We start from the raw sequence: 16,264 nt of genomic DNA on the forward strand, positions 1-16,264 counted from the left end.
ATAACATGTATGTAAAATAGTGAAATTCATGAAATGTTATGTGAAATAAAATTATATCGTGGTACTGATCAATAGATAGTGAAATGTTCAAATTTACATATTGCAGTGAGACTATAAATACAGTATAGTACCACATTAATTATTTACAATAATGTTTGAAATATTGCACTTTATATATTCATTAAAATTGCCTAGTGATAAAGGTATAAAATGCCAGTCTGAATATAAAGTCCAGATGCTTCTAGTGAATTCTATCTTTCCATTACGTCTTCTGTCAAATATTGAATATATGTTATGTACAACATTGGCGCAGAGGGTATCTGTCTTGCTTAAAGTCCAGTATTTATGATTCAGAAAATGTATGCAGGTTGAATATAAGTGACTTCTTATCGTACAAATAGTTCTGCATATGATGAGAGGTGAAATTCCCAATCCAAGATGGAACCAATGGAACCTGATGATACCAGAAAATTAAATTAACGCAAGGTTCTTTAAGAAAGGGAGGAAATTCATGAAATTCATAACCTTGGATGAATTATTGACAATACAAATAAGCTTGTATTTGAACTAAATATCTGAGGTGTATCTATGCCAAATTTCAGCTCAGTTGGTCAGTAGTTTAGGTGTGATTGAATAAGAAATTAGGACACACCATCTCTTTTTGAATTATCATATGTTTATGAATATTTTTGCAAATAATATAGGTCAATATCTTGCAACAAAACATAGAAAAATGTACCCATAGTTCAGTTCCATACCTCTTATAATTAAAGCATTAAAAACTTCCTTGATCACCCTTTACTTCTCTTACCATCAAGAAACTAGGCTATTGTATGTACTCTTAGGTAACCCATCCTCCTCCATTCACCTCACGTGACCCCACCACCAACACAGGTTGGTGTGTACAGTTTTATCCATCTATTTTATTCCTATCTTAGCCTTTATCTCCTTATTTCGAGTATCCTCCTGCCATTTCTCCCACCTGTTTGTACCAGTCCTTATTCTTGCTACTTTCATGTCTGTTCCTTCTAACTTACAAGATATTCTGAGTCTACCCAGCTTTCACACCTGTGCAGCAGTGTTGGTCTGAAAGGAGCATAAAACTTAAAAAACCGATGTGAAGATAGTTTTGTCTGATATTCTGGCAACTGCTTGTTTACAATATGGGTATATCGGGGTTATTTTAAATCTTACAGATATGTGCTTTGTATCATTGTTTTCCAAATTTACCAAGTTCAGTGCACTATAGTTAGAATTTCAAATTATGTTGCATTTTAAAATAGTAAACTAAAAATATTTATTTATTTTGTGTCAGAGTGTTGAAAAAAGAACTTAAAATATAAATAAGGTATTATATACAAACAAAACAAAGTACATTTCATGTCACAAAACATGTTTCACACAATGTTTGCCCAGAAATGGGCAACAGAAATATTCCCTCTTTAGTGGCTTAAATCAAGTCTTGAAGTGTACGACGACAGTCATACAGGTGTTGGGTAGTTTGTTACTCCCCAAAATTGCAGAAGTCTGACTGATCTTTCAAATAACCCCATTTTTTTAGGTTATCCTTGGATTTACCTACTCCACTCCTCAGTGACTTCCAGGTTGTCCATTCCAAATGCTGACCAGGGGGTGGAGATTCAGAAGGCACCATCCAATCAGAAAGATGCTCCATTTTTGCTTGCCACATATCACTACGTGCTGTTCTTGTTGGTTTATCCAGAGCCTTGGTGACATTGAGGAAACTTTTCATGGACTTCAGTCTTCTGGGTGGAGGTCGATGTCCAAATAATGGGTGGTTGCTTGTGAGATCCACCTTCGACCTCTCTTGCCTTGCAAACACTTCTCACCAAATGTCTGGAGGAGAAATACCAGCCAAGCAGTAGAGTTTGACAGTAGGGGTAGGTTTCAGACACCCAGTTACTATTCTACATGTTTCATTAAGGGCTGCATCCACCCGCTTCATATGGGCTGACCTGAACCAGACAGGACATGCATACTCAGCTGCAGAGAAACTCAGAGCAAGAGCTGAAGTTCTTAAGAAAGTTGGATGGGCTCCCCATTTGCTTGAGCCAAGTTTACGGAGGATGTTATTTCGGGCTGAGACTTTCTGTCCAGAGTTAACAGTGTTTTTGCATGTTAAGGTCCGGTCTAAGTTGACACCCAGGTACCTTGATGTAAAACAATGCTTCAGTTGCTTACCCTCCCACGTCACACACAGCTGTCTAGTAGCTTCTTGATTTTGAAGATGAAATGCACACACCTGGGTCTTAGTCGGGTTTTGCAGTAGCCGGTTCTTCTGATTGTACACTGAAAGTTCCTTAAATGCATTTGAGAGCTGCATTTCAGTGGTTTGAAAGTCGTCGCACTGGACCACTAAAGCCAGGTCATCGGTATAAATAATGCTTCCTGTATAGGAAGGCCGTGGCTGGTCATGCGTGTAGATGTTAAAGAGGATTGGTGAGAGGACACTGCCCTGGGGAAGTCCATTCCGTTGATCCCTCCACCTACTGTAGTTTCCTTGAAACTCAACAAAGAACCAGTGATTCCGCAGAAGAGTTTCAATAATCTTCGTGAAACCATAGTCTCTGGTGAAGTTACAGAGCTTGGTGATCAAAGTTCTATGAGACACTGTGTCGTACGGTGCTGTAAGGTCCACGAATACCACTACTGTGATGTTACTAAAAATATAACAGAGTTCATAAATTATAATTTCTAACTCTTTTTAATGTTGTAAATGGGGGTTATTTTAAATCTTACAGATATGTGCTTTGTATCATTGTTTTTCAAATTTACCCAAGTTCTATGCACTATAGTTAGAATTTCAAATTATGCTGGACTTTAAAATAATAAACTAAAAATATAACAGAGTTCATAAATTATAATTTCATTTCTTCTGTACTTTTGAGTAGTCTTGAAAATTTTAGAACTCTTAAAGTTACTGTGTTAGAAATCTGAGGTCATTTAGGAAATGTAATTTTCTAAGGAATATCTTTGTTGTAGGAAAATTCTACACAAGCAGAAGTACTTTAAACACCAACTGGAAAATCACAGACTATCAATATATTGGTTATCGCCTTCATATCAATAAACTTAGATCATTGCTGTGTTCACATAACCAAGGTACCTGGTTTGGGAGTAAGCATTTACCTCTTATTATATTTTCAGGTCTACATTTTTTAAATAAAACATGGTCATGTAACAAATCCCTCTGAGAATGTTCGTGCAAAATTTCATAAAACTCTGTCCAGCAGTTCAGACATGTCATTTTGGAAGGAAGGCATAATCTCATTTTTATACCAAAAGATGATTGTCATTGCCTTGTTTTATCATTTTCATGCTGTAGCCTTTAAGTGTAAGAGAGGGCTTAAGGCCCTAAGTTTGCCATAATGAAGATGTTCTCCATCTACGCATCTGTCTAACTCACCACTTACGCATTATTCTTTGTCAAAACATCCAGTAGTTGACAACCTTCATTATAGAAAGAAACAGTAAGAAAGTGCATAACCTTGTTGAAATAATACAGTAGTTATGTGTCATTTCTTCAACCTAATAATATAGGGGTGGTGTTCTTTTAAAAAAATATTTGTTTATTCAGATATTTGCCTTACCAATGGTGTGATTAAGTCTGCCTGGCTAGCAAATAACCTGTCTTGGGTTGAAGTTCCTAGTGAGCCAAAACATACTGAAGAGGCTTTCATTGATTATTTTAACGTCCATAACTGTAAAGATGTTGTTTTTTTTTTTAACAAGGCCTAAAATCTGAGAACAATTATAACATTAAATCCAGCATGTTTGGCTCAACTGCCTAGGCATTAACAGGCCATCTCTAATCTTGGGCGTAAACCTTTCTCAAATAACTGACTCACACAAATGCCATAGACAACCTTGTATCTCTTCATTGTTTCTTGCTCTGATATTGTACTTGTATAATTTCAGGTTATCTGGCAATGCTGCCATCAAATCAAAAAATGTCTGCCTACATCTGGTAGATAGCCATACAACCTTAAGCAACACAGGAGTTGTACAATTGTTCACTCAACCTCATCCACAACGAGTGAGTCCATCGCCGTTTTGGGGGAAGACTCCACCGAAACTCTACCCTCCTCCAAAGGACAGAAAAAGTAAGATTTCACTTGCTGGACCTTGCATTCTAGAATTTTAAGTAGATATAAAATATTTATTCCCTTTTCAGGATCAGCTCCAAGTTTCAGTTCAGTTATGTTATATATGAGGACTGGAAAAGAAAGTAGTGGCAACATACTGTACCAGGAAATGCCCCTACTTTTGAGCTTTAAAGAGCACAAGATTGAATACAGGGCATGTACAGCACATTAAATTGGAGCACGTATGGAGAGTGAGAAGGTTTACTCCGAATGAAGTTCATGTCCTTTAAATGCTGATTCATTAAACAAAGTCAAGATCATATCACCTTATCACCTCAGTACAATTGGAGACTGGTTAGGCACGATGTCCTCCCGTCCTGTTGCTGGCAATGTCCTGCGTCGAACCACTGCTCCTCCCATCCTCACCGTGGAACAGCTCTCAGCACCATGGAACCACATACCAAGTAGGCTGTTCTGGACGGTCTTGAAATTCTGGAAGTTCCAGATGTTCTGGAAGATCTTGGAGGTGTAGGAGCTCAAGTTACAGGGTTCGCTCACTTGGAATAATGCAGCAATCACACATGCAAGTTCCCTGGACTTGCAGGATGGGCAAGCAATGAGGTGCAATTTACAATTGATTTTAACTATTCCCGTGTAGTGATTAAAGGCATGCTGATATTTCTTGTTGAATGTCAGTGGAATCAGGCACGAGACCCTTCTTTAAAGTGAACTTCACTAGTCTCCGACTTGAGACAAAAGATTAAAGAATGCAGACAAGATTTTTGCGTCCAAATGTTAATGGAATCGAGTCAGCACAATTCCTGACATAACTTGCACTTGTGAAATTGAGCACACGAAAAACATAATTAGTGCTCTAAATGTTTGGAGATTTGAGGATGCAAACACTTGTTGGGCCCTACAATATTTCAAGATCACTTTGATTCTATTTACAATTGTTTGGAGGGTTTATTCATTGAAATGAACACAGCTAGATACTGTAGAAATATTATTTACACTGAGTTAAATGACAATCACTTCAACTGGGTGTTAAAAGTAAAATGCCTGATGCATGAAATTGGTCCCGGTCACACGCACTTTTCATTTATATACGACACTATTGGAATGCAAACAATTGAGTGGAATTAGTCCCGTTCACTCACAAGATTGCGTTCAAAGATGTGAAGTAATATTGTTAACTGAATGTCTGAATCGTGAAAATTAGTTCTGTTCACATGCTGTCCTAAATTCACAAATAAGGTGAAACTGTAAGTTTCTTCACTCAACTAGCACTGTCACATTAAGAAAATTTACTAGTAATTCAAAGGTTTATTTGTGAAAAACCTCAGTGTTAATGCACCGTACAGGTTTGTCTGTGGCATAAGACTCGTGTTCTAGGCCTTCAGTCGGGCATTATTTACTAAGTCATAGAATGCAGGACTCTGTTTCATTCCACCTTTAATAACTTCTTTAATCCATGGCAGATTTTAATGAGACGTTGTAATCTTGTAGACGATAAAATGAGGTATACGATGATGCTGTTCCTATAATTGTACCAAAATTTTTACGCTAGTAATTGATGATATAAGGAATGGAATGTTCGATGAGTGATGCAACTTAGCCTTCAGCAGTTGGAGTTTGCTCCTACATCACTCGCCACATGTTCACTTTTGCTGGCTGTCTGTTTGCGAGTGGCGCATAAAGTCTGAAATGCTTTGAAACTCTGCTGGACCAACATTTCTGGTAAATCACAAGTATATATGAAACCATTTGTTGTAGAACCACCATACTTCTACAGGCCTTAAGTATAATCCCCTACAACAAAAAACCTTGGTTCTGCCGCTACCAGCATTGCCAGATGTATTGAAAGCACAGGATAACACTGGCAGTGCCATCTTTGTGATGTGGTAGAGCATTTTTCCACTTGAACTATAGCATCTCATGTATGGACACACTTCCCTCAAGGTGGTTATTTTAGTGTAGAAAACAGATTGAAGTCACAGCGATGTGGGTTCAGACCCCACTGTCGGCAGCAATGAAGATGGTTTTCTGTGGTTTACCATTGTCACACCAGACTGTACCTTAATTAAGGCCACAGCCACTTTCACCTCATAGCTCTTTCCTGTCCCATCGTCATTATCATAAGAACTCTCTGTTCACAACTAATTATTTATTTTCCACCTTGTCGATACATTAGTTGCTTAAGGCAACTTATTGCTTAAAAGTGGTACATTTTTCGTATTTTATTAACATCTTCAGCCACATAACACTGTTTAGATGAAAAATTCATATATTGACAAAGGATCAATGCTTTGAGAGAAAGTGTCCTTAAAAAATCTGTCAAGTTAAGAAAATTCAGTAGTAATTCAAAGGTTTATTCGTGAAAAACCTAGGTGTTGATGCACCGTACAGATTTTTCTGTGGCATAAGACTGTGTTCTGGCCTTCAATCGGGCATTATTTATACTAAAGTTGCATTGATACTTTGTCAATACATGAATTTTTCATCTAAACAGTGGTATGTGGCTGAAGATGTTAATAATATACGAAACATGTACCACTTTTAACCAGTAAGTTGCCTTAAGCAACTAATGTGTCAACAAGGTGGAAAATAAGTAATTATTTAGTTGTGAATCTGTTCAAGTGCAGTACAGTCCATGAAGTTTAAGTTTATTTTGTCTAAGACCTATCTGTGTCGGTGCGATGTAAAGCAAATTGTAAAAAAAAAAAAAAAAAAAAATCACATGGACTTATGTATGGTGAACAGGGTGGATGCTCCAGGACCTCTCACTTCCACCATGCCAACAGTTCCCTCACAGGAATAACATGATTGCAGTGGGCATTATGCAGGTCAGTGGGAGGATGCAGTCATAAATGGGACAGTTTCCTGTGCAGTGCAGTGACACAGACTTGTTAGCTACCGGGCGAGTTGGCCGAGCGCGTAGAGGCGCGCGGCTGTGAGCTTGCATCCGGGAGATAGTAGGTTCGAATCCCACTATCGGCAGCCCTGAAGATGGTTTTCCGTGGTTTCCCATTTTCACACCAGGCAAATGCTGGGGCTGTACCTTAATTAAGGCCACGGCCGCTTCCTTCCAATTCCTAGGCCTTTCCTATCCCATCGTCGCCATAAGACCCATCTGTGTCGGTGCGACGTAAAGCCCCTAGCAAAAAAAAAAAAAAAAAGACTTGTTAGCTAACTACATGCAAATTATTACCAGTTATTCTTCATATAATGTGGAATGTAGGGTACTTAAATTGGCACTAATGCTAGAATTTTAAAAGCTTCAGTTAGCACTCACAAGAATCCTATCACCTGGAATATGCTGCAATCAGAAGGGATATTTTTCTATTAAAGTTCAAATGATTAATGATCCTAACCTTCAAATCAGGGAGTAGTTCTGGTCAGGTTCTGAAAATGACAGTATAAGTTTTAATATCCAAGCATGTTTTGGGTTCATACCATGGTTTTCAAAAAAAAAAAAATACTGAAATGATGGTGGTTAAAATAATTTGTTAGTGATTTAATGATAAGAGGTGTGGATTTAAATCCCCCCTTCCCCAAATGCAAGCAAAGAAGTCAATCAAAATTACAGGAATATAAACCAAACAAATACTGCCAAGTCATCAGCTACTCATCAGATGTTCAACCAGACTCACACCACAATTTACTGTGCAGCACAAGTGGCCATCAGGAAAAATGGTGGGAAAATAATATCTCCCAACAAAACCATTAAGCCAAGACCCAGAGAACCACCTTGGCAGCACTGTCTAAAGAAACAATGGACTACAGATGATCAGGTAGCAAAAATAATCCATCAGAAACTGGCTCATCGGTATGAACTCACTGAGTACTCAACACCTTAATGGATGTACACACAAGCATCAGTCCTTGAAAATGAGCACTGTTGACTTCAGTATCAACACTAAAAAGACAATACCATATAATAGACTAGACACTGTGCTACTTAATATGACCCAGGAAACCTGCTACATCACAGACATTGCATGACCTAGTTCGCACAACGAGTAGGCAACACACAGAGAAAATATGCAAGTATACTGATTTCTCAATGGAAATTAAAGCAATGTGGAGAGCTAAGAAGGTTGTCACAGTGCCAGTAATCATAGTGTGCAATATTCTTATTCCAAAGACATTTCATAACAGGTGCAAAATTCTCAGTATGCATGCACTCGGCTACAGAACTTCAAAAAGCAGTCATATTAGCCTGTGACATTGTCCAGAAGTCTTTGGAGATGGAACATCCATGGCCTTTCACAGAATTCCTTATAAAGTCCCCAATTCCACCTTATTGTCCCATATACAACCATTTTTCATTCATGCAGTTCCCTGGCTAAGCCTACACTATTGTAAAAATTATCCATATACACTGCATACTCCTGGCCTAGGTAGAGATCTAACAAGTCAAATAAAGTGTCTTGGATGTTATTGCTATTTGCATCATAGATCTTCAACTTGCATATGTACTCTGAAGGGGATTCACACACCATCCTTACCAAAATCCCATACTTGGCTATTTTTCTTGGATTGTAAACTCAAAAACGCAAGCGGCCCCTACAAGCTAACATTCCTTCATCAAGGGCAATTTTTTTTCCAATCCAGAGGTAAAAACTGAAAATTGGTTGTTGAGCCTTTTGAGAATCAGCCTAATTTTGTTAGCCTATTAGAATACCCCTCATAATGACTCCTGTTGCTGAAGATGGTGTTTTGGGGATGTGCCACATGTGAAGAACCGGGTTCCTTAGTACCAGTCGATGGGATGATGAAATCTGACAAGTAAATCCAAATAATGGAAAGGAAGGTTGTTGGTGAGCTGCAGAAGAGGTTTCCAGATTGTGGTAGATTTTTTCAGCAAGATTTGGCTCCTCCCTATACTTCAAAAAAGTGAGAGTTTTCAGCAGCATTAGTGATACTACTACTACTACTACTACTACTACTACTTACTACTACTACTACTGCTGCTGCTGCTGCTGCTGCTGCTGCTACTACTAGTTTTACATCCTGATAACTACATTTTTATGGCTTTTGGAGATACTGAGGTGCCAGAATTTTTTCCCACAGGAGCTCTTTTTTTTGCTAGTGGCTTTGTCGCACCGACGCAGATAGGTCTTATGGCGATGATGGGATAGGAAAGGCCTAGGAGTTGGAAGGAAGCGGCCGTGGCCTTAATTAAGGTAGAGCCCCAGCATTTGCCTGGTGTGAACTCGCCTGGTCAGCTTTTTCACATGCCAGTAAATCTACAGACATGGGACTGATGTAATTAAGCACCTTCAAATTTCACCAGACAGAGGCAGGACTGAACCTACCAGGCACAATGTCTAGTCTTTTATAAAGCAACATGTAAAAAAAAAAAAAAAAAAGAACCTTGTGCCCTTCCATTTCAAAGTGACTCTCATCAGAGAAAAGACTGATGACTACATGCCCACAAGTGATGTTCCTGCACTTATTTCCTCTTAGAAGGTGTTTCTTTATGGGCATTTGAACGTTTGTTTCACCTGCCAGAAATCTACGATGAACATTAGGAAAAAACAGATTGTGAGCCAAGTCCACAGTAGTGACCCTGGGGCTTGATTTGCTTCTTCTGAGGAGAAAATGTTCATCAGTTGGCATAGTATTTTTTTTCCTTTCCCTGCCACAGTTCCTCTTATTTTTCAGTGACATTTAGCCAGTCTGTTCATGCCGCTGAATAATTCTACATCTAATGCCTACCCAAACACCAAATTTAGTAGCTAACTCTTTTCATCATAGAAGTAATCTGAGATAATGCTACAATAGCACTACATGTCCTGAGAGTCATATCCATTGAAGACATAGGTACTGTATTATTAATCGCACAATGAAGTTTCAAAATTCCTCAAAAGTGACAAACATTGAAATATATACATACAGATTAGTTACCAAAGAGTAACAGTGCAGTGCATGATCTAAGAATAAGCAATGTGTAGCACACTGTTGTCAGCCACTGGAAAAATTATGAAAAAAATACCTTGTTCCACTTAATTTACACGGTACTGTACTTGAAAATCCACCTGTTCCAGTTTTGTATTTCCTACCTGGCATTCAGTTTTCTTAGATTTCTTCCCTACTGACATTACTTCAATCTTGGAAATGATAATTATATCATACATGCTGCACCTCTTTTTAATCTCCAAGATATTTGATTACAGGCTTTCAGCACATTCTGCTTTATGACTAAGCCATTGGCTTAGGCCAAACTGTTTACTACAACTGAACTCCTCCTTGCCTTTTTTATTTTGTAAATGATATGTATAAAGTACAACACTAGGCAGTGAGCTAAGGCGCAGACCTGGAAACCGCTCCTCGAAAATATATTAGAGAAGTAACTCAGGGAGATCAGAAGAACTGGTTGCAAGCCACCATCTAAATTGCCAGTAGTTAAATACAGGTCACTCACAACATTTCTCAACAAGACAATGGCTGCGTTTCAAACACAACACCACAATTGTAGCTGGATTTGCCACGAAGATTTTACAAGAAGGTTTTTACAGTAATAATGGCAAACTTTTTAGCTTTAAGCTATTTTTTTGTTAACAGGATACTTTAGTGTGAATTGGTTAATGTACTATATTTCCTTATCATCCATGAATGCTCCTCTTCACCTCCCCTTTTTCCATTACACATACTTTTTAGTATAATTAAGTTAAAAATGTTTTAATGTGTGTTTTAACATTAAGATAACAAGAATGAGTCCGTGATCATTATGCAGTACACCTAAATATATGTAGCTGAAGATGTCTACAAAGTAGACGAAACATGTTCTACAGTTTTTAATTTGCCTTAAGCAAATAAACAGTATTGATCAAGTGGAACCCTTGTGGTTTTACTTCTTTTAACACTATGTGAACTATGAAGAACAGAAGTAAAAGATTACAGCCTTGTCTAAACCCTGTAACTCTTTTGAACCAAAACCTAATTCTGTCATCAATTATTATTGCAACCTGATTGTCAACAAAAGATTACCTGTAATAACCTCCCCGTAGTCCCATAATTGCCCAGTACTGCTAACATTCAACATAAGATTGTCTATAATAACCTTCCCTTAATCCCATAATCGGCCAGTACTGCTGACATATTTTTCCTTGGCACTCCATCATATATGCTTTCTCTAGATCTATGATAGATAAGCATAACTGTCTATTCCTCTTGTAGCAGTTTTCAGGTATGTTACGCATACTGAAAATCTGGTCTTGACGGTCCCTCTGTGGTCTGAAAGCACACTGGTTTTTGTCCAACTTACTCTCGATCATAGATCGCACTCTTCTTCCTTTCTAAAATGCCTGAATCTCTTCACTGGTATTACAGTCATTGAAATTGTCTCCATCCTTTCCATAGATCATGGGTTTGATCCCAGTGTAGGTCATTCATATATTTGAGTGTTGAAACTGCAACAACTCTCTATACCAACTGGGGGACAAATTTTTGACACCACCACCACCACCACCACCACCACCACCACCACCACCACTGGTGATGGATTTTATGGGGAGGGGGAATGTTGCAATGATGGGACTGAGTCAGGTCAAGTAGAGGGGAAAGGGATTGAAGAGGATGGAGGGTACACCCTATACTGGAGTGGAGGAGGTGAGGCAAAGAATGGAGTAGGAGTGATTGTTAACAAAATCCTGGATGAAAATGTGAATAGGGTAGACTACATTATTGATAGAATAAGCAGAGTACGACTGAGGATGGAAGAAGGAGTGAAAGATTTCATCGAAGTTTATGTTCCCCAAACCGGTAATAGTGAGGAAAATACAGAGGAATTCATGGAGACACTCGAGGAAGTAATCACCGATGTGGAAGCGATAGTCATGGGAGACCTCAGTGTGCAGGTTGGATATGACAGAATTGGTAAATAAGAAGTGGTTGATCCATGTATTTGGATATGGAAAAAGAAACAGTTAGGGAGATAAGTGATTTTGTGAGAGAAATGGAATAATCGTGGGTACACTTGGTTTAGAAAGGAGACTGGTAGAAAGATCACTAGATATGGCTGGCATGAAAGGAAGACAAAAACAGTTATTGATCATTTTTTGGTTGGGAAAATAAATCCTAAACAGTTAATGGATGTAACAGCACTACCAGTGAGGCATTTCATGGAGACCACAGAGTAGTGGTGGCAAAATTGAAAATGTGTAAGATTAAGTATCAGGAAATTACTGTAAAAGTAAGTGTAAAAATGTGATAAATGAGGTAAAGAAAAATTGCTGGGAGAGATTCACACAAGAGATGGAAAATTATGTAAATGGTAAAAAAAAATGTTGTTTGGATAGATAAAAAATAACAGAAAAGAAAAAGCTACACAAAACAAATGAAGAAAGAGAGTGGAAATGTAATAACAGACCCAGAGGAGATAAAGAAAATTTTGATAAACTCCTGAATGAGAGAAATGATGCAGAAGAGAGTGTAGTGGTAAATGAGGATGATCCAGAAATGGAAAGTGATATTGCAATGGCAGGGGTGGAAATTGCTGTTAAACAAATGAAAACAGGAAAAGCAGCAGGGATGGATGAAATATGTTTGGAAATAATAAAGGCAACAGGACCTGTTGGTCTACATTGGTTATATAGGCTGCTAAGGTATATATGGAGGAAAAAGCAAATACTAGATGGTTGGTGTAAAGGTGTAATAATATCACACCAGTATTTAAGAAAAATGACAGGAAGGTATGTGACGATGATGTATTCACAAACACACACAAAAAATGCTGTCAGTTGCGTACATTAATTTAATTACAACTTCACAATAAACACACACATCAACAAACCACCATTTTTAACAACTGCCTATCATGAAGCACAAGGTGACTGCCACCACTGTATGTCAACTACCAACTCTACAAAACCATTCAACATATTTCAAACACGACTTCTACACACGTCTCATCAAAACAATAACTGTTAAACAGTAACTCAACTCCACCATCAAGACTGTCTCTTTATATAGGTTGCCTGGCCAGGCTTCTCGAAGGATGTTACACAACATATCTTCTCGTAAATTCTAGAGTGCTTAATAGTATAGTTATAATGTAAAGAGCATTCTATAACCATCTAGTGTCTTTGACATTCTGGATGTTACAGTGTGTTGCACAATGTTACTGTGGATTATACATCATATATACAGGTAATAATAAATTACATACTATTAATTTCAGGTTCTTGCATTAACTAACCTTATATAAATATACAGCACATGTTTCATGACATAACTTCACAAATAATATGATCGTATTGTCCATACATATGACATAACTACATAAATAATAATAATACTAATACAGTACTAATGGATGTAAATACTTCATAGCCATACCTCAAAAGTAATAATAATAATAATAATAATAATAATAATAATAATAATAATAATAATAACGTAAACAATTACAGAGGAATCTCACTTGTATCAGTCACATACAAAATACTATCAGCCTGTCTCTTGCATAGAACACAACAACAATTAGAACCCAAATTATCAGAATTTCAAGCAGGATTCAGACCAAACAGGTCATGCCCAGAACAAATTTTCAACCTCAAAACCATACTTCAACTACGAGCCCTCAGACAAAAGCCTACAGTATGCACATTTGTAGATTTCAAAAAGGCATATGATTCGATAGACAGACCCTCCCTATTCCAAATTCTAGAAGAAAGAGGACTAGATCCCAAAACCCTAGAACTCATAAGACAAACACTAACGGGCACAAAATCTAAAGTGAAATTTATGGGAGAAATTTCAGAACCCTTCGACATTCAAACAGGTGTGAGACAAGGTGATGGACTCTCTCCTATTCTGTTCAACGTCGTCTTAGACAAGGTTATGGAAGAATGGGAGAAGGAACTCAAGAAACGTGAATCTTGGAAACCGATCCGATTGGGCTTTCCCAAAAACAACCTCTACGTACCATACCTTGCATTTGCGGATGATCTGGCGATTTTAACAGAGGATGAGGAGACTGCCATCAAGCAGCTTGAGATACTTAAGGAATCTGCAGAAAAAGTGGGACTACAGATTTCATTTGAGAAAACTAAATTCTTCTGTTCAAAGACAGATATCACGAGCCTGAGAACAAAATACGGTAAAATCGACCGGGTCTCGTACTTTAAATACCTCGGAGAATTCATCGAACCGACAGGCCTTGAGAAGATCTCACAGCAAAACCGTCTCCAAAAAGTCAAGAAGGCATTAGGGTTAGTTCAAGACATCTACAACAAAAAATGCATGTCAAGACAGACAAAAATTCGGCATTACAACACAGTCATAAAACCAACAGTCCTTTACGCAAGTGAAACATTGTCACTTAACAGTAAACAAGAATTAGAAGAAATAAAAAAGCAAGAGAGGAAGATCATCAGGAAAATCCTAGGAGCAAGATATACCCAAGATGGTTACAGGCTACAATCAATCAAAACAACAGAAAAAGTTTCAAACATTGAAATTGACATTAAGAAAAGACGAATGAAATTCTTTGGACACCTCACAAGATTACCAGAAAATCGACTGTCAAAAAGAATATTAAATTATGTTAGCTCACTTAAGAATTCAACACCTTGGCTGGATGAACTTCGAAAGGACCTCAAAAATGCAAACATATGTGCAACAGACATTTTAGAAAGAGACACCTTCAGACACAAAGTCAACAAGTGGGAAGTTACATCAGAGCAACCAAAGCAAAAACAGTGCAGACCGAAATGGTCGGAAGAACGTAAACAAGCCTTCTCAGAGAGAATGAAAGCCTATTGGAAGAACAAGAAGAACCCAAAGAAAGCTTGATTGAGTTGTTTGCTTAACGTCTTCCATTATTGGGAGAATACGCTAATAATAATAATAATAATAATAATAATAATAATTTGAGCTCGATAGTTATATTATTTACTGATGGGTTAAAGAATATTGCTTTCAAGTGATATCAGTCTATTACACTTGCATCAACGATTATCAAGGAATGACACTTGTTGTCACAAGTAACCAAAATATTGGAGAGAATAATACAAAGAAGGATCAGAGGAAGGGTGGAAATAACAGTAGGGATTTTGACAGGGCAGGTCAACAATGGACCCTATATTTAACATGAGATTTCTGATGGAAAAACAATGGAAACATGGAAAAAATCTGGTGATGGTATTCCTTAATCTAGAGAAGGCATACGATAGTGTTAATAGAGGAAAGGTGGGGGAAACCCTGGAAAGAAAGGTATGTGGAAGGCAATCAAAGGAATTAGTGAAAGCAATATATAAGAATTGTTGAAGTTGTGTCCAGACTCCAGTGGGGAGAACAGATTGGTTTAGAAACCAAAGTGGATTAAGACAGGGAAGTGTATTGTCTCCACTTATGTTTATAATGGTTATGGATGAAATTCTAAAGGAAACAATGGCAAGATCTGGAGGGGTTATGAAAATATTGCTGTTTGCAAATGACATAGTTATCTGGGGAGTCAACAATACAGAAGTGGAAATCCAACTAGATGCTTTAAATGACAATATTGAGGAATACTACCAGAATGTAAACAACTGGGTGTGGAACAGGGAAGTTCATTTGAAATGTAAAGATATTAACGTATTCATCAGATACTTGGACTTTGACAGCAAGAAGTTAGAGTAAAATTTGGTCCAGCAAGATTAATTTCTTTAGGAGTATAGTGGGGAAGACAAGGAGAGACAGAATAAGAAATGTTGAGGACAGAAGAGAGGTAGGGGTAGAAAAACTGAGTGACAGGATGGAGAAGAATAAATTGAGATGGTTTGGCCATGTCATGAGGATGGAGGAGGAAAGGATACCAAAACAATTGTTGGAGGTTAAGATAGAAGGCAAGAGGGCAAGAAAGAGGCCCAGAGCAAGATGTGCGGACTCTGGCAAGAACAGTATAAGAAAAAGAAGACTGGACTGGAATACAATTACTCAAGAGGAGTGGAGGAAGGAGAGGCAATGGTGGAGAAGTGTCATCAACATCCCGACCTGGCAAGAGCTGGACAAGAGAAAATGAAAATGATGATGATGGTCATGATGGTGTTTATTATTATTATTATTATTATTATTATTATTATTATTATTATAATAATATATTTTGTATGTAAGTTTCAAAATATCTCATTAACTCAGTAAACTGAGACCTGTCAGTACATACTTAA

The 16,264-nt window shown here is 37.7% G+C and overlaps 1 protein-coding gene across 1 annotated transcript in view; it reads left to right on the top strand.

Annotated features, from left to right (window-relative positions):
- Wdr81 (WD repeat domain 81) overlaps positions 1-16,264 on the top strand; it is a 340,798-nt gene that overhangs the window by 133,606 nt on the left and 190,928 nt on the right. Inside the window, exon 8 of the mRNA XM_067149985.2 lies at positions 3,940-4,124. Coding sequence (XP_067006086.2) covers positions 3,940-4,124 — 185 coding nt within the window. The remainder of the gene's footprint in view (positions 1-3,939; positions 4,125-16,264) is intronic.

This window comes from Anabrus simplex, chromosome 6, assembly GCF_040414725.1.
Source record: "Anabrus simplex isolate iqAnaSimp1 chromosome 6, ASM4041472v1, whole genome shotgun sequence".
NCBI lineage: Eukaryota > Metazoa > Arthropoda > Insecta > Orthoptera > Tettigoniidae > Anabrus > Anabrus simplex.